A 24182-nucleotide genomic window follows, 5' to 3' on the forward strand; every position below is an offset into this window, starting at 1 on the left:
TCCTTTAATGCTTTTAGATGGAAATCCTTAGCCCCCTTAATGTACACTAATACCGGTTGTCTCCAATCTCTATATTGAACTCTACATTAGAAAGGTTGGGGTTTTTTTTTTTCATAGCTCCTTTTAGTTCAGCAAGATTGGCTCAAATTGTAACCCATTTTTCAGTGTTTTGATAAGTCAATCAGACTGCACTCAAATGTGTTAAAATGAGGCACTTGAAGTGAAATTTACAGCTCTAGAACTCATCTGCATTGCTATTTTTGATCACAGTCTTTAAAAAGCCTTATAAATAATATTCTCAGAGAAAATAAAGTACTAAAATTTCAAACTAGGTATGTCATCCAGTGCCATTCAAGAAAGCAGCAAATGTTAGTATAATGGGTGATAATTACTAGTATTTCCGTATTGTGTCAACATGCAGATACTTAGAGAAACAGAATATTTGATTACAAATGAGTGTCCTGATGAAGGTTCCATTGCTACTTATGTCTTAGTAGCATGGAGATTAAGAGAAAAATAGTTTAAGGAAAGATATGTGAGTAATTTGTTACATTTCCTTCCTTTTAAATAAAGGTTCATCTTTGGTTCCAGCTTTAGGTCAGCATTTTCTTTTTTTTTTTTTTTTTTTTTTTTCCTTCTTGAAAGGTCCAGGATTTGAGCTGTAGCTGTATAATGAATATCTCAGCTTTTTTTTTTAATATACACTGCTCATACAAGAAGAAGTCATTCTAATCTCTCTTTCCTTGTGACTGTTCAAGTAACATATATTTGTTAATAAACATCAAAGAATAATATATCTCCCTCAGCTTTATTCAGTTTGCTTTGTTTTCATAGCTTTTCAAACTACTATTCACAAGAAAATCTGCTGTTTCTCAAGAATATCAGTGTAACTGATGGTCACTCAGCACTTCTGAAGATCTTAGCCTTTAATTTTAGAAGGCCAAATCAAAGATGTGAACTGAATGGTAAGAAGGAGGATAGCCATAGGTAGGAGAACTTTGTATTTTTCCACCAATGCTTTCTTACTCAGTAAAGCAACAGTAGGTGAATATGGAGTCTTTATTGTATGGGGAGTGAGTTCACTGCAGGAGCTGTAAAGGACATTTACTTGTGCTAATTTATAGAAGAAGTGATGTGGCCCTAAGTCCATTCTAGTTGGGGTTTTTTTTTTTTCAATTGTTATTATTCCACAGTCAGAAATACAGGTAACAGACCTTCTCAGCATAAAAATAGGCAGGGAGATATATATTTAATTTTTTCATTATATTTCAATTCATACAGGGTGAAATATATCGTAGTGTAAGTACATCATAATGTAACAGGCAAGCACAGGGCCCTTAGCGTGTTTCTTTCTCTTCTTAGGTAGAACATTGCCTGGTACACAGTTTTTACAAGGAACTACTAAATGGGGTTTAATTTCTTCATGGAGCCATGATTTTATTTGTTTGGCTATTTATGCCATAGTTGTAATCTGACACTCACCAAATATGATCAAGATGGTAAGCCAGAAAATGGAAGAGGTTTTAGTTACGAGTCTGTGTAAATCAGACTCAAGCGCATCTTTTGCCTCCTCCTTCAATACATCATTGTAATATCTTTCATTCTATGTTTCTGTTAAGATTATAGGGCTTGAATAGATACTTAGATTCAGAAAGCTGTTGTTAGGCACTGAGTTGTTTGTGGCTTTAGGATGGAGGAGGGCTAGGGGTCTCGTCCCTCAGCCTGCAGAAAATTAAGAAAATGGCCTAAGAAATTAAGAAATGGCGTGGCACCGGCAGCCCTGCATTTGAGGAAGCCATGTCAACTGTGAAACCTGGGCTTCTAGGCTTAGGAAAAGCTCTGAACTTCTGCTTCTCTTCAGGCTGATTCTTAGCGATACTGACACATCAATAGTTGGGGGGAGACTCAGAGACCTAGTGCACTTGTAAATTAGGTGTTTGATAACATGACTGGATTTAGATAGATCCTGGATGTTACGGTCTGGCCAATTTTGGCCTATATGGCCAGTTAGGACAGATTGATTATCTGGTATCTTTAGTCAGAATATAGAATTTGAATATCCACAGAATTGTTTTGGGACATACTTTTCAATAATAGATACATTTACTCTCTTCATAAACATTTTGAAATTGGGGCAAATGATAAAATGTGTTGGCTATTCAGTCTGATCCAAGTACTGATTGAAATGATCATTTATTGCGGAGAAGTTATATATACGCTGATCGTTCATTATGTAGTCTTCAGAACGATAGGTGCATAAGATTTGCTTCAATGCACATGCATCTTAATTCTGTTGCTATATTCATGTGATGTGTGTTTTTAAGTAGTAGATATCCACTTATTTTCTGAGCTAGTACTTCATGCATCTTTTGAAATACCGTGTTGAAATCAGGTAGTAAGGTGATTTTTCTTGCATAGAACTGGGAAATAGTGGAAATTAGTAGCTAGGTTGTTTTGTTTTTTTTTTTTTTTTCCTAATTGTAGCTCTTCTAAAGAAATACAGGAGGAAAGAGACACTAGAAACTTTTGATTTTATTCAGTGTCAGCTGTGTTAAGAATTTGGTGCTTTAGTGATTTGCCTTTTAAAATGACAGTCTCAGATTAACGTTATTCTAAAAAAATTCAGTCTAAAGGAGCAGCTGAATTTTGGATTAGTTTTTGCTGCATGACTAGCGTTTTTCTGATTAACTAATAGGAAATCATAAAAAGTAGAGAAGACAATTAGGTAATTTTGTCAGTCTTGCTACATAAACATTAAGTTTTTAAGTCTGTAATCGGCAGTTATTAATGAGCTATGGCATCTATGAGGGAACTGAAGAAGAGGAAAGCTGAATTGTTCCGTAGAGTTTCTAGATCCCATAAGGCAACAGAGCCCAGAGTTCCAAATTGAACCGTAGGCTAAATGAGCTATGTGCACTGATATACGGAGACTAAGGGTATTCCAGAAGCTAAAAGAGTGCTAAAGCTGAATCAGCATTACCAAGGAGAAGTGCAATGACCTGTGTAACTGTAGATTGATTAATTTTGATAATAACCCAAGATAAAATAAAGTGATACTTGATTTAAACAGGATTTAGAAGAAGGAGGGTAATTAATGCCAGTCAAGAGTTTTTCACAGAACACATCTCTCTGTCATGAAACTTTTTTTTTTTTTAATCTTCTGAAGAAATGATATGTTTATTTTATAAAGGTAGCAGCACAGACTTTTATGGAACATCTTATATGGTACTCTATGGAATTCACAATAAAAACAGTGCTTTAGGATAGTAGTTAATCACATGGATTTCAAATTTACACAAGCTTACTGATAGATCTTCAAAGGTATTATCTGTCAATGGAGAATCATCACTGAATGGAGATTTTCTCACCAACATTTCTCAGGCAGCAGCACTAGGTTCAGTACTAGTCAACACCTTCATTATTTATTGGATAAAAAATTGCTACTCTTAAAGTATGTGAATGGTAAAACATAAAGGATAGCATAAGAATCAAAAACTGGAAAATAAACCCATACAAATTCACATGTGAACTAAAAAGCACTATTTTAAGAGTGACAACAATGAAACGTTAGAACAAATTACATTGGAAAAGATGGATTATTTCATCTCTTAGTATCTTTAGATTGACTTTTTTTGTATATGGTATTCTTTACTCACGTGAAAGCAACTGATCTCAGTAAAAGAATATTCCTTTTTTTAGAAGAAAAGGATAAGGCAGACAATATAATTGTTGTGTTTGGCTTCAGACCCACAACTCTCAATTGTTACAGAAGGGTTATTATTAAATACAGCTACGATCTTCCATATGATTACTTTTAAGTACCAACCATTCCAACAACCAGTACAATGAAAATCATGTCCTGGAACTTCCAGTCTGTTCATATTTTGAAAATACGTGTGTGTGTGTGTGTGTGTGTGTGTATGCATGCTTGATTTTCTATCTCTGAATAATGCTTCTGAGCTTAGGGAAACTGTTCGTATCCATAAAATTATTTGCATATACAATTATAGCAGTGAGGCCAGAGATGCAAACTGTGGAAGATGGAGTGCACAGAGAAAGATTTAATATTGGGGAAAAAATGAGCTCATGTTTATGTGATTCAATAGCTTTAGTCCATTAATAAGTATTGGGCTGTGAAGTAAATTTTTTCCACGCTACTGACTAGAATCTGCACCTTTGAAAGTTCATGTAGATACCGTATTATTTAGTATTCTCAAAAATATGTGTATGTAGCTTTCATTAGTTTTCCTTACCTGATAAGACTAAATAGCCGTAGATTGCACTTTACTGGATTTGTCAGTTTGTTTTCTCAATGTGTGCAGTGTAAACATTTCTCTCTTACATACTGTGAATGCATTGTTTCAGAAAGTTTGGTTACATTGCAGCAAAATTAACTTTCAAAGATCGGAATCTGGAGGATTAAAACCTGAAATGTAATGTAATAAATATTTTTCTTAGATTATATTGTGCAGTAGTTAGAAGCTATCAGTTTTCAGTCTTATAGATCTGTACTAATAAATTCTGAAATAAAATGCATTATCAGCCTTTCTAGGATTTGCTTGCTTGTTATGAAAAAGTACTGACATATGCCTGGAATCTTGTAAACACTAAAATCCCACATTTTCTTAAAATTTGAATTTGTTTTTAGTCCTCCAGTACTTGACATGACATAAAAATGACAATATCCCTGTTCAATACTATACATAGGTTTTGGAAATATCTCAGAGAATACTCTTAATTTTTCAGAGCGCAAAGGGACACGTCATTTGGGTGTATGATGAGTTTTGGGTAATAATTGGCTCCTGTATGTTTTGATGAAAATCTCCTTTTCAAAGTTACTTGGACTAGATCAGTTTCATGTGTCTAGCTAAAATCACATTTTACCCAATTAGTTGAAGCTGTGTTTCCAAGCCTTAATATTTCATAGCTCTTGAAACCAAGGTCAAGTGAACTTCTATGGAAACCAGAAAAAAAAAAGTCATTTGACTGTAGTGGCACTACTGCTTTCACTGCTCTAGCTTTTTTTATTCTGCTTTCCTGATTGTTAATTTTTTTCTGTCCAGTATAGAGGCAATACCAATGTTACTTACTTATGCTGTAAGTAGATTAAAGTTGGAAGAGTCCAGTCAGGGAAAGCATCATAGCATTACACCGTCGAAGTGAGGGTTTGCAGTGGTCCATTTGTCCCAAAGTTTTTTTGCACCATTGCTGTAGAAAATCAAGTCATCTAACTTCTTTTGGACCATTTACATTATCTCCCAGGGGAGCCTGGAGACCAGTATTTGTGGTGCTGTCTGACATACTTTAATAAATCTGCTTCGTGATGATCATTCTGAAAAATGCAATTGATACAGATACTTGGTACCTTAAGTGCAAATACTGTTGTTATTCTATTTGCCCAATTCCCACTGGAGTCCAGGAGAGGGTTTTTTTATGAAAAATAAGATGGTAGCTTATTGACCTTCATGCTTTGTATGGACTAATAGGAGTGACTTTCCATTTCAAAGAATGAAAAATATTTTGTGCATGTGACTGGGAAGGGACTGATTTGGTCATGCATAGTTGCTATCGAGAAGTTTAAATGTCAGACCAGAGGTTTCAGGGCAAGGTAAAACTTTGCCAGCAGTAAATTACTTTGGCCTTATTCCAGGGTTGTGCCATGAGGGGAGATTTGCAATAATGTACCAATGTGGCAATAGAGTTCCTCCAGAGTATTACACGTGATTTTCTGTGTTCTGTTCCAAAAAAAAATTTATTCATTTCTGTATGTTATAATTGAACTTACGCTGGTCTTCGATTACAGTGACTAAACAGAGATTTTGACCACAAATTTCTCCTCCAGTTTAAAAAACCTGACTGTTCCACTTATTATATCATGTTTGTTTGTATATCTGTCCCCTCTTACTCAGATAATGTGTTGTTATGGGTCTGTCCTGCCTCTGTGTGTATTGTTAGAGATGTGCAATATGATTCAGTAGGATTCTTAGGTTCCAGAAAAGAGTTGATATGATATTGAATAATGGGAGTGTGTGGGGAGGGGTAGGGAATATGTGGCATGTAATATGTTCAAATGTGTGACAGGGATAAATGACTTTTTTTTTTTTTTTTTTTTTCCCTAGTGATACACTTTAGACTATGTTGTGTTCATAGTAGCAGATTCTAGATCTCAGCACAGTGAAATAGTCCACTGCATGGGGAAAGGGTAGCAGGTTGAGTTTCACATAAGATCTGATGCATCTGTCTTTCTGGGTTAGCTTTATAATAAGGCTTAGAAGGATGTCTTTGGTGAGCTGATTTGTGTTTTGACAAGTGGTTTTTTGGGGGAGTAGTGCTAGCAAACATTTCTGGTAGAAATACTACATATCATGAGTACTGTGTAGTTCAGAAAGAGGAAGTGTGACATGTGAATGCTGATAGTTTGGGGAAATGTGTGTTAGTTACAAACTGTAGTATCCATATAACAACTAACTGTGGGCCTGACTTCTAACATTAGGTGCTGGAATACAAATACAAATTTTGCTCTATGTGTGGTTTTGGTTTTGTTTGTTTGTTTTTAAAGTTGGATAGAGTGATGGGGTAGTTTGAGCCATCTGGTTAGCTAACTGAGAAACACAGCTTCTGCAGGTGTGTACTGTGCATACTAATAGGGCTAGTGTTGATCATTAAAAAAAATCCATAAATTTACTTTCATATTTACTGTTCTAGGTGAGCCTTAATTCACTTTTAGTGGAAAGTATGTAGCAGAAGCTTTCTCTCCTGATTTTTTTCTTTTTGTGCAACTATATTGAAGAACAGCAAACAATACGTTACAGCATATTCATTTGACATCCCACCTCACAATGACTGTCCTGTTTGGGACACTTAGGAGATCTTGAAATATGATATAACTCTTCAAATAACAGAGTGAGTGTACATATCTGTCCCCTTTAGAGGGACAAGTAACTTCTCTTTCTGTTCCTGTGGGGTATGGAGAAGCAAGACTGTAATCTCACTGGCATGAATTATTTAATATCCATTTGGAGCATTTGAATGATGCATCCCAAAATGAGTAGCATGGCAGAACCTGATCATCACAGAGTTAGACTACACTGAAATGGGTTCACAGTCTTTCTGTCTCTACATATTATAGAATAAGAATGCCTTTAGGTATTTAAAATGATTTACAAGCCACAGCTATTTCCATGGAGTATAAAATATCAACCATTTGAAAATGAGGTCTTGTTGTCAAATCCTAATCCTCTTACCTACTTAAGCAGTGTATTTATACTAGCAACAAATGTTACTACAGCACAAAACGTTAAGGAAGTCATGCAGTTCTTATCAAGTCCCAATTTATCAGTGGTTTATACTAAAACTTATTAATTTGTATTTTGTTAAACCTAGTTTTCACAGTATCTCAGTATGTATGTGACAGCTAACACTGACCAGTGTGCCTGCTGCTGAATACCTAGAAAGAAAGGCTTGGATACCATATAAGTCCAGGAAAGCACTACTTTTTACATAATCAAAAAATGGTTTGACTGCATCCTTTAATTACAAGACAAGGGCAACAAGAAAAGCTTCTATAGGTACGTCGGTGACAAAAGGAAGACTAGGGAAAATGTGGGCCCTCTCTGGAAGGAAACGGGAGACCTGGTTACGTGGGACATGGAGAAGGCTGAGGTACTCAATGACTTTTTTGCCTCAGTCTTCACCAGCAAGCGCTCCAGCCACACCGCCCAAGACACAGAAGGCAAAGGCAGGGACTGGGAGAATGAAGAACCACCCACTGTAGGAGAACATCAGGTTCGAGACCATCTAAGGAACCTGGAAGTGCACAAGTCCATGGGACCTGATGAGATGCATCTGCAGGTCCTCAAGGAGCTGGCGGATGAAGTGGCTAAGCCATTATCCATCATATTTGAGAAGTCATGGGAGTCCGGGGAAGTTCCCACTGACTGGAAGACCTGGGGAACTACAGGCCAGTCAGTCTCACCCCTGTGAGGGCAAGATCATGGAGTGGATCCTCCTGGAAACTATGCTACGGCATGTGGAAAATAAAGAGGTGATGAGTGACAGCCAAAATGGCTTTACTAAGGGCAAATCATGCCTGACATATTTGGTGGCCTTTTACGATGGGGTTATAGCATTGGTGGGTGAGGGAAGAGCAACTGACATCATTTGTGTGGACTTGTGCAAAGCATTTGACACAGTCCTGCACGGCATCCTTGTCTCTAAATTGGAGAGACGTGGATTTGACAGATGGACCACTTGGTGGATAAGGAATTGGCTGGATGGTCACACTCAGAGTTGCAGTCAACGGCTCGATGCCCAAGCGGAGAATAGTGATGAGTGGTGTTCCTCAGGGGTCGGTATTGGGACTGGTGATGTTTAAAATTTTTGTTGACGACATGGACAGTGGCATTGAGTGCACCCTCAGCAAGTTTGCTAACGACACGAAGCTGTGTGGTGCGGTCAACGTGCTGGAGGGAAAGGATGCCATCCAGAAGGACTTTGACAGGCTTGAGGTGGGCCCGTGTGAACCTCATGAAGTTCAACGGGACATGGACCTGTTGGAGCAAGTCCAGAGCAGGGCCAGGCAGATGATGAGAGGGCTGGAGCACCTCTCCTGTGAAGACAGCCTGAGAGAGTTGGGGTTGTTCAGCCTGGAGAAGAGAAGGCTCCGGGGAGACCTTCCAGCAGCCTTCCAGTACCTAAAGGGGGCCTACAGGAAAGCTGGAGAGGGACTTTTTACAAGGGCAGGTAGTGATAGGACAAGGGGTAATGGCTTTAAACCAAAAGGGGGTAGATTTAGATTAGGTGGAAGGAGGAAATTCTTCACAGTGAGGATGGTGAGGCAGTGGAAGAGGTTGCCCAGAGAGGTTGTGGATGCCCCATCCATCCCTGGCGGTGTTCAGGGCCAGGTTGGATGGGGCTTTGAGCCACCTGGTCTGGTGGAAGGTGTCCCTGCCCATGGCAGGGGGGTTGGAACTAGATGATCTTCAAGGTCCCTTCCAACCCAGACCAGTCTATGATTCTATGAAATGTAACCATTCCATGCTCAAAAATAGTTTAGATCAAAAACTAGACTTAAAAATACAAGCTCTGAAGGAAGAAGCACCCAATATTTTCAGTGTATTCAGAGCTGGGTGTGGAGACAGGTTCCGTCTGTTAATGTAATACCTTCTTTGCTGGGTGTTCATCGTGATGTAATACAATCTTAAGCTGTTTTCTGAATTTTACTGTAAATAAAAGTAGTATACTGAATATTGAGGCTGAGCCTGTGGTTATGGAAAATGTTACTTTACCTGAGGTGCTGGAGAGCTTGCTTTTATCTGTGCTGATGAAAAAATATGAGAAAGGTTTTAATGCAGTAGTTTTCTGGTTGATGAGTATAGGAGTCTGGGGTAAGTGGATACTTTCGAGAAACACAGCTACCATAGCTATGATCTGTAATTTTTTAATTACTTTTCTTAAAGCTTGTAACTCTCTATATTTTTAACGTACTGAGATGTTTGGAACTGCTGATGGCATTCCAATTGCACTCTTGCCACTTACATAATTTATGCTATGTAATTTTAGGCCTAAATATTTGATTGCTGTGAAATTCTCTTATCAAATGGGAGCATACCTGCTTGATTTTTACCTCCCTTAAAAAAGCCATTAAAATTCCTAGCAGCTTGTACTGGGTGTTGGCAACAAGCATATCTGAGTTAATGAGGCATATGACTTCAATTTAGGTATAGGAAGGATAAATGTAATTCAGTAACATATAAAAAGCATCAGGAATCAGAGAGAGACTGTCAGTAGATAAAGTTAAATGAAGAAAAAGTCCAGTAAAGGAAATTAAATTTACACTATATAATTTTTTACTACCTTGCTTTTGTATTTATTACCAGTTTGATGTAAACTTTGCATCTAAAATGTGGTTCAGTCCTGTGAGGTCCCATTTATTCTAAAAACCTTACACTGATGGTCATATATTTTAAAAAATAAGACAATGATTTCAAAACACGCAAGTGCTGCTTAACAGAAAACAAAGCCCTGAACAAGCAATACAGGTTTATGCTTGTCCCATGTTTTGTAGCTGTAAACTAAATAAAAGATAATTTAAATTTGTAAAGTAGTACAACATATAGCAGCATACTTAAATATTTCATACCAAGCATACATATTTCTTCATGCTTTGTTTTATAACTGCTGGTATTATAGTTTCACAATTTTGTTAGGAGGTCACCACTAAAAGGCCAAAATTATTTTATACTTTATTGAAAGGTAAAACTGGAGTTTTAAGTATGGCACTTTGTGTTGCATAGTTAAACTGAATTTTTCTTGGTTCGGTAGAAATCTCAATACAGTATCAGAACCGGGTCTGGGGTAATCTCAGTTTGATCTGACCTTTTATAAGCACTGATCTGACCTTTTATAAGCACTGTAGTTGTCACAGTTTTCAGTTTCCTTTGCCCCCCTGGGTGCAAAGGGTCTTCTCTGTCATGCAGGATACCTGCATGCATTTTCAAAGAACAATTCTTTGAAAGCCATGTGGTTTCTCTGAGAGGCAGTTTTTGCTTGTGAAAATACAATGTTCTCTTCCCGCACAGGCTAACGGTTTACTCTTGGAATTTTCACATGCAGTGCTTTTGTGTAAGAAAACACAAAGTACATTGTGGGGGAATTTCTAAGGGGCTAATGGTGATCCCTGGCAGCTGCAGCGATCTGTTTGAGAATCACCTGCACTGTGATGGATATCAGAAGAATTTAAGAGGATGCTAAATTCTTTGTCCCTGATGTCTTTAAATAAACACTAGTTCTCGTGGGAGTTGTTTTTCCCTAGTGACAAGATAGTCCTCTCAATGGAATTGCGTGTGTACGAGCAACATCTCTCGTTTTACTGTGATAATACTGAAGAACCAAAACTAGGGAAATTTCTGAGAGTTAAATGCATCTTTTCTGTGACTGATTTTGCAGCGCTACAGAACAATTTCACTAGGAGTCTTTATGTTGCCCTTAAAGGTCAATTAATAATGGTCAGATTTCAGATATTTTCAGTAAAACTTCATACATGTTTAAATGAAAATATGGATGAGGTGGAAGGAAATAATTGCTGAGAAACTATGGATCCAACATTTTACTCCTTTTTAATTATTTTATTCTAAGTATAAAATTAATTAAAGGCAGCAGGTTTTAGTCACTCCACCTCAGAAGATTTCTTTGTGTAGTTTTAATCATATTTATCTTACTCTGAACATTTACAGGCTTGGTCTACAGAGTGATCATTTTTTTTTAATGTTTGTACTTTGTTACAAATGTTGACTAAAATGTGCTAGCAAGTAAAATAAGTACCATCAGCTCTTCAGTTGTGTTTCAATGTCTTATACAGAATCAAGAAGTCAAAGATCATTGTGAAACAGGGTTGTACGTGCTTTTTGGACTTTGCTGTCATGGCCAAAATGGATGGAAAAGACGTACACAAGCACTGAAATGACAGCTTTTTACAATATCACTGTCTGTGGTAGAACATTATAGTTTGTCCATCCCTTTTTTAATATTTTTATTATGTCCCTAAAATACTGGAGGTAATCAGATGATTGGATTGTATAAATAGGCAAATACATCACATTAGTGGTGTGTAACATTTAGGCTATTTAAACCACAACTATTCTCTGTATGTAGCATGTGAATTACCATCAGCGCGCTCAGATTTTCTTTTCTTTTTCCCCATGCAGAGAAAGAATGAGTGGATATAATTTAGAATTATTTTTATGTACGTACTTGAATCATGACAGTTTGATAAGGCTCAGAATTTGGGAAATGTTGTGCATTTAATTTCTATGTAGTTGTTTTGCTCTGTGATGTTGAGCAAGACTGAAATATTAGGTACCTTGCTTGTCTTCAGTTGATTTGAAAAGTACTTTGAGGTCTATAGGGGAAAGTGCTGTATTAAATCTCCCTAATAATTTTATAAACAGCTGATTTGCATTAATAGCAATATATACGATCAATCAGCAAAGGCAGAGAGCAAAGCAGGATGTTTATAGCCAAACCAGATAATCAGATGGGAGAAAACAGAGGAGTATGCTTGCTATTGAATTAATAGAGTTCCTAAAAACTCCATGATTTTTTTCAGTCGATTTTGGTAGTCAGGGCAAGCAAACAGCTCATAATATTTTTTTAAGAGCTGTCGAACCTTCTTACTCTAATGATTTGTTTGTCAGAGTGTAGCAGGTTTTTATGGATGAGAGACATATACTTGTGAATCCTTTGCTATGCAGCTTCTCTGGCCTTTCCTACCTGTTGATGATGATTTAGCGTAACACATTTGCAGTAATAAAGATGCTACTCTGTTGTCTTTGCATTTTCACATGGTCTGTGATTAATTTAATAAATTCTGTAGCTCTTTGTTTAGATAATTTTACTTCATCAAGATGGTCTTATCATGCTTCAGCTTCTTAAATGCATTTGCCTTGCGCCAGTTACTAACACAGGTGGCGATTCAGCTCAAGAAATAGAGATTGATTATTCATGAAGAATAAGCTTCCTTGCTGTAGTTCTGAAGCTGGGATCACTGACACATTGTAAGAATAGTTGGTCATTCTTTATTTGTCCTGTTGAAAACTACTTAGACATTTTAATCCGTTTTCAAAAGCTGCTAAGGGTTTAACTTCAGCTGGATTCACATAAAGGAAGGAGGGTAACCAGAACTGACAGGTACATGTCTCTAGGTGGAAGGTGAACTGTAGAAATGGCCAATAACTTATTATTTTTTTTTAATATAGGCTTTTATTTATACTAGGATCTTAACATAGCAGCAAAAGGCACCTATGAATGCTTAGCTCTAATTAGTGGTAGAATAAGGTCTGCAGTGAAGTACCACTTGATTATACTTTAGATGTGTCAGGTCTACTTTATAACATTAACCCAAATTAAATGTATTTAATGGGCCATATGGTACTCTTCATTTTTTCAAATTTGTAATATAAACCTGTAACATGAAGCTGAAAACCAAAATGAACTCCAGAGAAATAAAATTATTCAATTACGAATAGCATGTGCATCCTTCCACTGACATGAACCACTCCTTGATTACTGCCTAAGCACATGGCTTGATTTCCTTCCAGTCTAAAGGGAGGGCTTGATTGACACAGTGGAGACCAGCCTGAGCAACTGAGTGATCTAAATAGTGCTATTAGGTGTGCTTTACTGTAAGACTAGCCAGCAAAAGAAATGTAGTTTGCCTACTCTACAACAGGGAGTTAGTTCTTACAGAGCGTGTTGCTGATAATTTATTCTAGATGCATTTTTAAAGTTGGTTTTGTTTTGGGTTTGGGTTTGGTTTTCTTTGCCTACATAAAAGCTAACATTTAAAGGATCATTAAGTAGGACCTGACTGCAACTGGTGAAGTAATGCATAGCAATTAAACTTTTTTCCCAAACTGGCAACTCACGAATTGTTTTTTGCAAATATGAAAGGAAAGATTGTGTGGACTATCAGAATTAAAATTAATCAAATTGTGGAGTTATAAAGAGGGGTTTTTTTGTAAATGACACCATTTTAGATTTAAATATGCAAAAATAGCAGATGGGGGGGGGGGGAAGCAGAATGCCAAAGTGATACGCAGTTGCTATTACATGATGATTAACAAATTATTTGGCATTGAAGAACTTTAAAATGCTTTTAAATGCTGTGTTTCTGGACATTGGCATTGGCGTAATCTTCTCTCCCACCCCTGTCAATTCCATGGCCCGCATCCCCTGCTAGTCTTTTGCTTAGGAGTGACCTTCATTTCTTAGCAGCAGTAATTTTTTTCACAGTCAGTTTTTCACCTCTGTTCTGCATAGATGCCTACTTGGCTTGCAATAAGGATCAAGCATTCTGCTGCCAAGCATGGAAGCTGTCCTGCTTGTCATAAATTGCAGTTACAATTTTGGGAAATGATGTTTTCCTGGTTTCCTGACTGCTGCATATTGAAAGAAAGTTGAGACAGTGCTTGTACATTTCAGTAGGAGAGTGTTTCACATGATACAAGAACAATATTTCCAACTGGTTAACTAAGTGGACTTTGAAGTTAATTTCTGTGTCAGAAACAGTGGTGGCTTCAGTGCAAAAAGATCAAACAAAGGTTTAGGATGGTTCTCCTAGGTAAGGATGAGGAGGGAAGGAAATGAAGGCAGCAAGTACTGACGCAGCCAGTGTTTGTGGATAATAGTCCTATAAACAGGTATTTGTAGGTATGGCTTCAGTTATGTGTCTAGCTGCTGGGTTTAATGTTATAAATGCAATTGATATTAGACTTAATTGATGTTACTTTTACCTGCAAAACAATAATAATAAATACAAGACTGAGCTACCTGGACATTGACAAGCAAATCTGTATAAATAAAGGAACTCCTTTCAGTCTTATAAACAAAAAAAAATTTAATCCCACTTGAGGTCTGATACACTTCGTTCCCACAGATGCTGATCCAGCAAGATACAGCTTTCCCCTGTGTCTTGCTTTAAGTCTGTGTGAATGCCTCGCGACATCTCAAATGGCATTAGACACCCGTATTTAAGCAAGCAGAGAGCCTAAAATGTCCTACTCCCATCTCCCATCATTCCCATGCCTGCCGTCACTCTTCTGCATGCTAAGACTATCTCATTTTTGGATCTTACTCCAGGTAATTGTTCCTCAATTTCTTTTCTTATAACTGTAAGATGGGTGGAGGAAGAGGCTTGCTTTGCTGATACCTTCAACTTATTTGCTTTGATTTGTTATTGTATGTGAAATATGTGGCATGCTGTATGGTGAGCTGTTGTTCTTGCGTTGACTAAGTTAAAAGCTTGCCTGTTAGTTTAACAACACTTCATTGATGGGAAATTTTTACTAAGTGTAGGACCTTATTATTCTTGGTCTTAAAGTTCATTAATTTTGGGAAACGTTTCATTTTTTTAAATGAATACAAAACACACTACGTGAACTTTGCAGTCATTGCGAAAGAAGAAAGCTGGTGTTGTAGAGTCTGAGTAACAACAAAAATAAATTGGAAGAGAACAGTATCTTGCACAGAAAGCATTCTCCCATATTAGTGCAGTGTTAAATTTTTGTTCGTGAACTAGTCATTATCAGGGGCTTGTGTGTCAGAACAGTGAAAGTTGAACAAAGCAGTTAAACTCTTAAGATGCTAGCACTATTGAATTGAACAGTGCTGTTGTAAAAATATAAATGCTTTACCATGAACGTTGGTGATGTAAAAAAACAAAAAGTACTGTATCTCATTGTACTCTTAACCAACTCTCTAAACATTTCATATGTAAAGTTCCATACATAAACAATATCTCGTTGTTGCTATAGTGAGCAACAAAGTAACAGATTGTTTTTGAATAGTTAAAATTGAATGTAGTAAAGTGTTTTCAGAAGGGGCAGAATGCTGGCTAAAAGTCAGGTTTGGCTTTCTGAAAAAGAAAGGTGTCTAGTTTTTCGGTTCCTGGTATGCTAGCAGAAATGGGGGTTGGTGCATATTCAGAATTAACTGACTCTACCATCATCTTCACCTCTCAGCAAAAATACAGAAGGGGGAACAATATCAAAATACTCTGTTAATTAGCCGTGTCCCTGCAGTATCTATAAGCTTGATTGCTTTTTTTTTTTGTGAAACCTAATCTGCTTAGTAGATGACGATAATGATCCAGCTTTCTAATGTTCTCGATAGGTAGCCAACAATTTTGGGGTATAGTAAGATGACACTAATGGAAAATGCCTTAGAAGTTCATTTCTACAGTTATACCAGTTGACCTCTCACATATTAGATTAAAAATTTCTGGCATTTTTTGCTGTGAGAAATGTTATTCACTGCGTGAAACCTTGTTTTCGTTTTCTATTACCCTCTGTTACCTCCTCTCCAATTGGGAATTCCAGGTATAAATTCCAAGTCCACCTTTGTACCTCCAGTAAGCAGCTTGCAGTAGTCCTTTTCTGAAAATCCCGTAACAAGTTCTAGATATGAATACACAGGAGATGATGAAAGGTTAATGTTCGCTTAGTAGAGTGAAAGGTATAAAGATATAGATTGACAAGGAAAAAGAGGTGCATTTATTTCCCTGCTCAATTTCCTTACTTCTGTGAGGTATATATTAAGATTTTGATGGTCCTTACCGTGTTTCAAGATATCCCTTCTATTGATTACTTCTTGAAAATTAGTTCTGGATAGTCACGATAGTTACATAAATTCTTAACCTGAGTAGGTGCAAGTAGCATTAACCTTGAAGAGCTTTGATGCCATTGTGTTTACCAAGCTAGGATCAGGTCTTTTTAGAAAGGCAAGATCCTTCTGCATAGTATGTGGCTTCCTTATGGATCATTGACTCCTCAGTGCTCTTTGTCTTTTCTGGTATTGAATCGTTCTCCCCAACAGTTTTATTGGGATTAATTTGGTCGTTTAACTTTGTGATTTCCTTTGGTAGGTAGCTCTGGGTTTTTTGCTTATTTCAGAGATTTTCCTATTGAACCAAATGCTGTATTTCACATCATTCAGGAAACTTTTAAATATTAAAGGAAGAACAGACTACTCATTTATAAACTTGACCAGATGTGTTGGGCAGTATGAGGAAGTTAGGAGATAGTCTAATCTACACTGTAGTATAGTACACTGTGTGATACTTAAACATCTTATAATTCCTGAAAGGACCAATCACTTAAGAATGGATCTTCTGTGCATATATGTGCATAAAACTATAAACATGCCTTTATGTGTGGATGTGCACTATAAGTGTTTGTGACTGGGACAGTTTGTAGAAGATAAAGTGTGGTTATTTAAAAACACCTTTTGAAATGAGTATATAGTTTGGGCTTCTGCTGTTTCTGTTGTAGCTTCGGGTTTTGAAAAACAAGGTTACTGACTTTATTGAGACTCTTTAGATTACAGGTGGATTGGTATGTCTTTGAACAGCCGCACTGTGATGTTGTTAAATGTCTTCTCAATGTGATTGAAACCATCTCAAGAATGGTGTAAAGGGGGAGTGAAACACAGGAACAAAAGTTGCAATTAAAGAGGTATCTTCAGGTTTAAAAACTTAAGAAAACCTCTTAATCTAAATCTAAAAAATCCCCCAAAAGCCCTGATTTAAACCTTTGTCTGCAGTAACAACTATGACTTACAAATGATGCCTAAGGTTAATGCTACATTAATGCTTCATTTTTTTATTATTCTTTTTTCTTACTGTGCCATGGAGAGCCAGAATTTTGGCTGCTGTGAATCATGCTGCTCCATGGATATCTTTAAAGGGGATAGTATTTTCTAGAGGTGGACTGCACATACAGAAGTGATCTTTTGTTTCTATTTTGACTGTAACTCTCAGTCTTTTTGGAAGGACCTTGCACAATTGTGAAGAAATGTTTAACAAAAAGAGAGAGTGATATAGGCACCTTTCAAAAATACATATGAAATGGAAGCTATTTCTTGAAGGTATTTTACAATAGTTTTCTGTGAGAATCTGCAGCCCTTATTTACACTGGGTAATATGCAATTGCGTTCTTCATAGCACTGAAGTGAAACTGTGAAGCAATAATCATGCTAATTTAAAAATGGAAGAATACCAAGATTTGTCTCTTTCTAAGTCTTAAAACATTTTCCGGCTAACATCAGGAACTTTAATATACAGAATCTGGTGTATTTTAGTATTAAAGGAGAACTAATCTTACACTGTTCTTGTAGCAAGCTAGTAATTTAGTAGGTAGGTCTGAGGAAGTTATGTTACACTATATAAACTGTTAGCTACGTGTAAATAATCTCTAGTACTTCAACTTCCTAACATTTTTAAAAAGAAACCTAAGTATCTTATTTGCTATAGTAGATGTTGAAAGCCTTTTTGTATACTGTTTATTAAGTGTTTAATTACCTGATGTATTTGAAAGCTACACTAGTATGTAGCACTCAGTCTTGGGCTTGTTTTCCGGTTTTCATTTTACATTTATTACCGTTGCGTTGCTAAGATTTCACCATTAAATGCTTATGTGAAAGAAATACAAACATGTCACTGACTAGAATTGTTCTAAGTAATTCACCCAGAAAATGTGTATTCATGTGTCTTTAGCCTTTTAATTCTGGTTTTCTCTGAACCCTTACTCTGTAATTGCAGCAAATTCTTTACATTGCCAGGATTTCATAGACCATAGGTATCTTGAATATGATTATCTGATTCAGCTTTTTGCTGTTAGAGAGCATGCTATTAACTGAATAAAGAATTGATTCCTTAGTAGCCATGAAAGATCTCAGAACATGCTTCCAAAAGGCACCATGATGACCTCTAGTCTCCTGCCCATTATGCGACATTTTACGTGCCTACCAAAAGCTTCTTCTCTTGCCCCTCCTACCATTTCAATTAGATATTACTTTCATTGTCCTTTGAAAGACTGAGCCCTGTTGCAGCACACTCTTCATTCTCTGCTATGTCCAATCCCAAAGAGTGCATGCAGGTTGTATCAATAGGGGGTGAAAGGTTTGTAGACTCACTCACTACTAAGTATGAATCAGCTAATACCTGTTTGCACCAGTGTAAGTTCCAGCCTGTTTGTAAAACGCTTCAACCCAAAGAATGCTGTGTAAATGAGATATCGATACAAGTTGTCAAGAGTCTGGTTGCAAATAAGTAAGTAGAATTTTGATTTGTGTTTGTTTTTCAGAGCCAGAGCTTCAACTGTGTGGAAAAGACTAGATGTCCAGGATCTAATGTCAGTTCTGTGCAGATACAGGGAGATTCAGATTATTTCATCAACCACCTCGGAGTACCTGCCACGCAGTTTTCTTATGAGGACATCAAAACATCAGAGGTAGTTACAAATAAAAATGGACAAACTGAAAATGGCAGAAAGATAGAATTAGATTTTCTCAGGTTATATCCTTACATGACAAGCATTTTGTAGTGGAAAGTTTTGTCCTGTAAGTGGATTAACACAGAGCTTCAAAGTGACTGATTTTATAGGGTTATGGCATTCAAACAAACAGATAAATGTTTAGCACAAATGAAAAGCAAAAAAACCAAAAGGGAGGATGTTATGTTAAAATGTTAATATTGCTGATAGTGTTATAGGTTACATATTATCTAACCCAAGTTCTCAAACTGCTTTCAACATAGAGGAAATGAGTTTTGATGTGTTTTTTTGTCCTGCACGGTAGGATTAGACAGCCTTCAAAATGAATTTTATATCCATTTTCATACTGTGGGCAAAATATGACTCTCCAGTATATATGTTGGTTGTACAGACCTGTATGCTTGTTTAGAGTCTTCAAAACACCGTGTTCTTTTTCAGTCCATTGTCCTCTGCAAGGTAAGTGGAAGGAAGAGGTGTGTTACGCTGTTTGGAGACCAGGTTGGAACTGGACATAGAAAAACTGTTAGGAAAGTTTGTCCTTCCTCAGCTTTCACAACTGTAGGTTATGTTTTCACCTGGACAGCTCAAATGTACCCTCGGTTGGTCAGCTGAGGATCAGGAAGCCTGGCATTAGTTTTTTCAAGATACAGTAGTCATTAGAAAAGGTCTGTGTTTTCTTGTAAATGTAACAATGCATTGACTTCATATTCCCCTCATTTCTCTTCTTGCACTGTGCTTATCTACATTTGTGCACATCTTTCCAAGTTCAAGAACAAAGCTGAAGCTGAGTTGAGCTGGAATGCTTCCTGGCACTGCATGCTAATATGCTTCTATTTCAGAAATGCAAACCAAAACAGAAATATGCCAACTATTGGAGCATTGTTGTCATGTTGTTGTGTAAATTAAAATAGATTAAGTCAAGAATTTATATAAATAAGGAGGCTTCTGTTTCTAAACATCATTGCACCTATTAGGCAAAGTGTTCTATTTCAGATTAAACACAAGGCAAAGACTGTAAGGAAAATGTGAAGGCAGAAGACCTAGGAGTGCAATGTTTATGACAGGCTTGTGGTCCAGTGCAGATCTCTGTTGTCACTTAGCAGCTATTCCACATAGTTTTCATTCCAGATCTGTGTATATAGGATCTATATAGCATGAGAAAGAATCTCCAAACTTCAGTATATCAAAATAATAAGTATTTCCCAGCAATGTTTACGATATGAACACTGAAGGTTCCCTTGGCTATTGTCTATTTCAATCCTACCAAAGTTTTTCTTTGTGTTCAGTTAACTTTGCAGATGTGCATTTTTGTCTCTCAAAATGACTCAGCAATGTAATTAAAATCATAAGAGAGTATTTTCGTATTTGCTTCAATATGACACAGCAAATTTGATTCTCTGTTGAAAAGTCAGCTTTTGTCCTTCTTGCAAAATAATGTTCTAGAAATAAACTCGTGATAAGTGTAATCTGCAGTCTTGAAGTTGATGTACTGCACCTCTCAGACTGTAGGAGATCTTGACCCCATGAGATCTATTTCATGTGAGAAATAAAACTGCTTAGCAAAATGTGTAAACTTCTGTTGGCAAGAGGATGGATTTTTTCCTAAAAGCGAAGTTACACAGAATGATTAAATTTGGATTATTTGCTATATTTTTGTTATTTATTGTACTGATTATTAACAGTCCTTCAAAACATAGGCTCATTGTGTCTCCTATATTCTATCAGACAAGCAATCTGTTTACAGTTTACTGTTTATTGCAATTGTTTATTGGGGATTCTGTTTATTGTATCAAACAGGGATAGTACCATTATAATGCAGACAGAAATTATTCTGGATTTACAGCCATATTAATAAACATTGTAGGAATTTCTCTTGTGCAGGTTAGTGACTGCAAATAATCTGTTGAGTTACAGGGAGGGATTTTTGCTTGTTTGTTTCCAAGCCATTCAGCTTTTTAAACTATGCCTCAGCTTTGTCAGCTTCATTGCAAAACAGGATTTGGATTTGGGAGAACAGATTTCAGAAACGGGATGTTTTGACGTGCTTTTGTAGACTATCATTTTTGCCAGGTTGGTTTCCTCTGCTGTCTCTTTCACTTCTGTGACCTACTCAGGAAATTCTCTTCTTTTGGAATATACATCAGTTGTTTACTTTATCCACCTGTCAGACAGCATGCAGTGTCACATAAAACTGACGCTATTCCACACTAAAAAAACCCTGGTTTAGAGTAAAAAAGCCCAAGACCTATGCCTTGTAGTCTGCCTGCAGAGCAACAGTTATAGGTCAGCTTTAGAAATGCATTTCTTACACAGTCAGTGTAACGCCAATCCTCAGAAGGATTACAGAAGGTTGTAAAAGCTTTTCATTGGCAGGAACCTGAGGAGTAAATAAGAGGAAATAAAAGTTGTAAGAGGAAACATTCAGACCAGCAGAGTGAGTAAAACTGTCTTGCTTGAAATTACCTAGTACAGTAAGCCACAGCCTCAGGGAGGTTAAATCTGCATGGCAAATGCATGTGGTCAGATCTGTGAGCTAGTAAAGTGCATTCTAAGTGTTCAACCACTAGTATAAAAATGCACAGAGTGAAATGCAGCTCATTTATTTACTAGCAGAAAATATGCGGCATTTTAGTCTGCAAGTAAGAAGTAAACTTGGAAGAATTTCTCAAGTGGAAAACCCCAATAATATTAACCCAATTTCCAAGGATTCTCTTGCAGTTCCTGAAGAAAGCCTTCCTCTCCTCCTAACCTCTGGTACACTGGCTTTACCTCCATGTGAGGGTCACATTCTGATTTGTGATGTATTAGGAGAAAGGCTGATCAGCTTTTCCTAATACTGCAGGTTCTCTTACTTTGAGGAGGAGTCATGCTATTCAAGTTAATGATTAATTTACATCCAAGTGACCATGTAGAGCCTCCAGAGAGAGAAGTAATGTTGATTTCAAAACTGAGTTTCTCTGCTACTGAAAGCCCATGATTATATGTCTATTAGTCCTCAGCTCAATGGAGAATAACATTAGAAACTTCTTCATTTAGCTTTACATCAACAAGAGCGAGCAGCTCTTAAGTAAAGAGGTCTTAGATCACAGACTTGTCTTTGTTACTCTCTGCACTGCAATAAGAACTAGATATCAATGCAGTTACTCGATCGTATGATCGTTGGTACATCAGGAATAACAGATTTGAGCAAGTGAGTAAATTCTGATTTTATTTTTTTTTCACATGTGGACCATTTCTGTGCCCTTGAAAATACTAGTCATGTTTGTATGACAATGTATTTTCAAACCAAAAAATGGTATAACAGGTATAATACATAAATATCTTCCTTAATGATATAAAATACATGCATATAATGGACAAAACTATGGTTTTGGATATGTCACTGTTCATCATGATTCTGCTTAGTGTCTTAGATGTAAATTCGTCAGCTGTGGTGTTTTTATTTTGTAAGCAACATGACTGAAGCTCAGCTCTTGGTTACTTGATTGTAAATTAGGAATAACTGAAAACACTGGATATGGTGTTATATGATCTGAAGAGCATGCATGCAGTTTCTATTTGAATTCTTCATTGTTCTTTCTGAAAGGATATACATTGGTTGTGTGTCTGTGTAATAGAAAATACTGCTTTATCACTTAATAGCTTACCTTGTTTCTCTTCCCTTACACATCTTTTTTTGTACTTCTCTGTTGCTTTTGGCATCTTTTTAAATTTGCACGTTAATGGAAATTCTGGTATTAAATGGTTTATTTCAGTTCTGTGACTGATAACTGTGTTCTTCCATATGAAGCAACATTCACTGTAGACTCAACTCTGCTCTTGAGAATCACCTCTACAAAATACAAAAAAAAGTGTTAAAAATTATTGAAACTTAACCTTTACAACAATAAAAGGCTGATTATTCAAATCTGTGGGTGTATTAACAGAAAGTGGTTTTAGTCACAGTGAACGCTTACTTATTAACTAATACGAAATTTCCTATAACTGGAGACATGATTGGAAAAGGTGCATGAATCCAGAATACTCTGAGTTATCCTGTTTAACACAATTTGAGAAGTTGTTTTGTGAAGATAGAATGATCTATTTCAGAAAGTGGATACAATTGATGTGGTTTTGAGGCAATGGGTAGAAAGCCCATATGGAGGCACAGAACTTGTTGCTCAGATCCCTAAGTTCTTTCTTTATAATCAAAGTCGTTTGAAACTAAAATCCTTCAAAATGTTGTTTGACACACGTTCTAGCTGATCATGCTGAGGCTTTTCAGCCATAAAATATGCCGAGTTCCCACAATTCTGAGTAATGTCAATTGAATTTGTGAGTGTTTAATACCTCTGAAACTCGATTGGAAATTGTTTCATGTTCAGAGAACCAAAACAAACTTACTTTTTTACTTAGTAAAAAAACTCCTTGATTTCTCTGTTGCTGTAGAACAGCGTTTAGCAGTGGTACTATGTGGCGTATTTAATCCAAATCTGTAAAGCACCTTTCGTAATCAAAGTGATGTTTCTGACAAACAGTTTGTAGTTCTGGTCAAACCACTGCACTCAAAAAGTTTAGGTTCTTTTCCCAGTTTAGCTTTTGTCTTTCCGTAGTATTTTTTTCACACATTTGCGTAATGGAGCAGTGCTACCTCTTGATGAAAGGCTTGAAGCATAAACATGAGAAGGATTCTAAAAGAGCAAGGTATTCAATTGGTAATCATTTTATTAAACTGTGTGAATGTTTCAACTTTTGGTACGGTTTTTGGAATTTTATCTGTGAACTTTTCAAAAAGTTCTTTGGAATATAAATCTCATCACAGTGAGCTAATACTGGAGTTGTAGCTTTATTCAGCAGTATAGATTACCTCTACTACGGAGGCAGAGTAAAATAAATCTCCTGGGGATCTGAGGGGGTTTTTGCCCCATTACTTTTTAGCTGCAATGAAAGCATCACCTGTTATAGAAAAGATGTAATTTAAAATGTAAGCTGCTGTTTACACAGCTGTTGGTTATACAGATAGTGATTTCAGGCAGTATATACTGAGAAGGGCTAAATTTGCTGGGATATATTTTGATGAGGGCTGCTTCTGCGTGTTTATGGTACCAGTTGTTTAAGGCTGGTGTGCTCAAATAGGGTATTTTTTGTGGAGGAGGAGAGTCAGATTCCACAGGATCACTGAAACTCTGAGGCAAAATTAAGGGCTATTTTCCTAATCCTGCTTCTTTAGTGGCCTCATCGAACATGGAAAGGAGAAGACAGATTCTGCTATGCGAAGTATATGTGTGTCAGTACTTTTGAGGTATAGGGAGAGAGGACACGCGAGTCTTCCATAGTGTTGTAACTGCTGAGTGACCTCTCTCTGTCGAAGAACTT

At 36.7% G+C, this 24182-nt stretch overlaps 1 protein-coding gene across 4 annotated transcripts in view; it reads left to right on the top strand.

The window, feature by feature from the left end:
• The window catches only part of NAALADL2 (N-acetylated alpha-linked acidic dipeptidase like 2), a 503669-nt gene that overhangs the window by 386768 nt on the left and 92719 nt on the right, over positions 1 to 24182 (top strand). For all 4 annotated transcript variants that reach the window (XM_030028786.1, XM_030028785.2, XM_041126840.1 and 1 more), the window contains one exon: positions 18639 to 18785. In XM_030028786.1, coding sequence (XP_029884646.1) covers positions 18639 to 18785 — 147 coding nt within the window. The remainder of the gene's footprint in view (positions 1 to 18638; positions 18786 to 24182) is intronic.

This window comes from Aquila chrysaetos, chromosome 10 (assembly GCF_900496995.4).
Source record: "Aquila chrysaetos chrysaetos chromosome 10, bAquChr1.4, whole genome shotgun sequence".
Lineage (NCBI taxonomy): Eukaryota > Metazoa > Chordata > Aves > Accipitriformes > Accipitridae > Aquila > Aquila chrysaetos.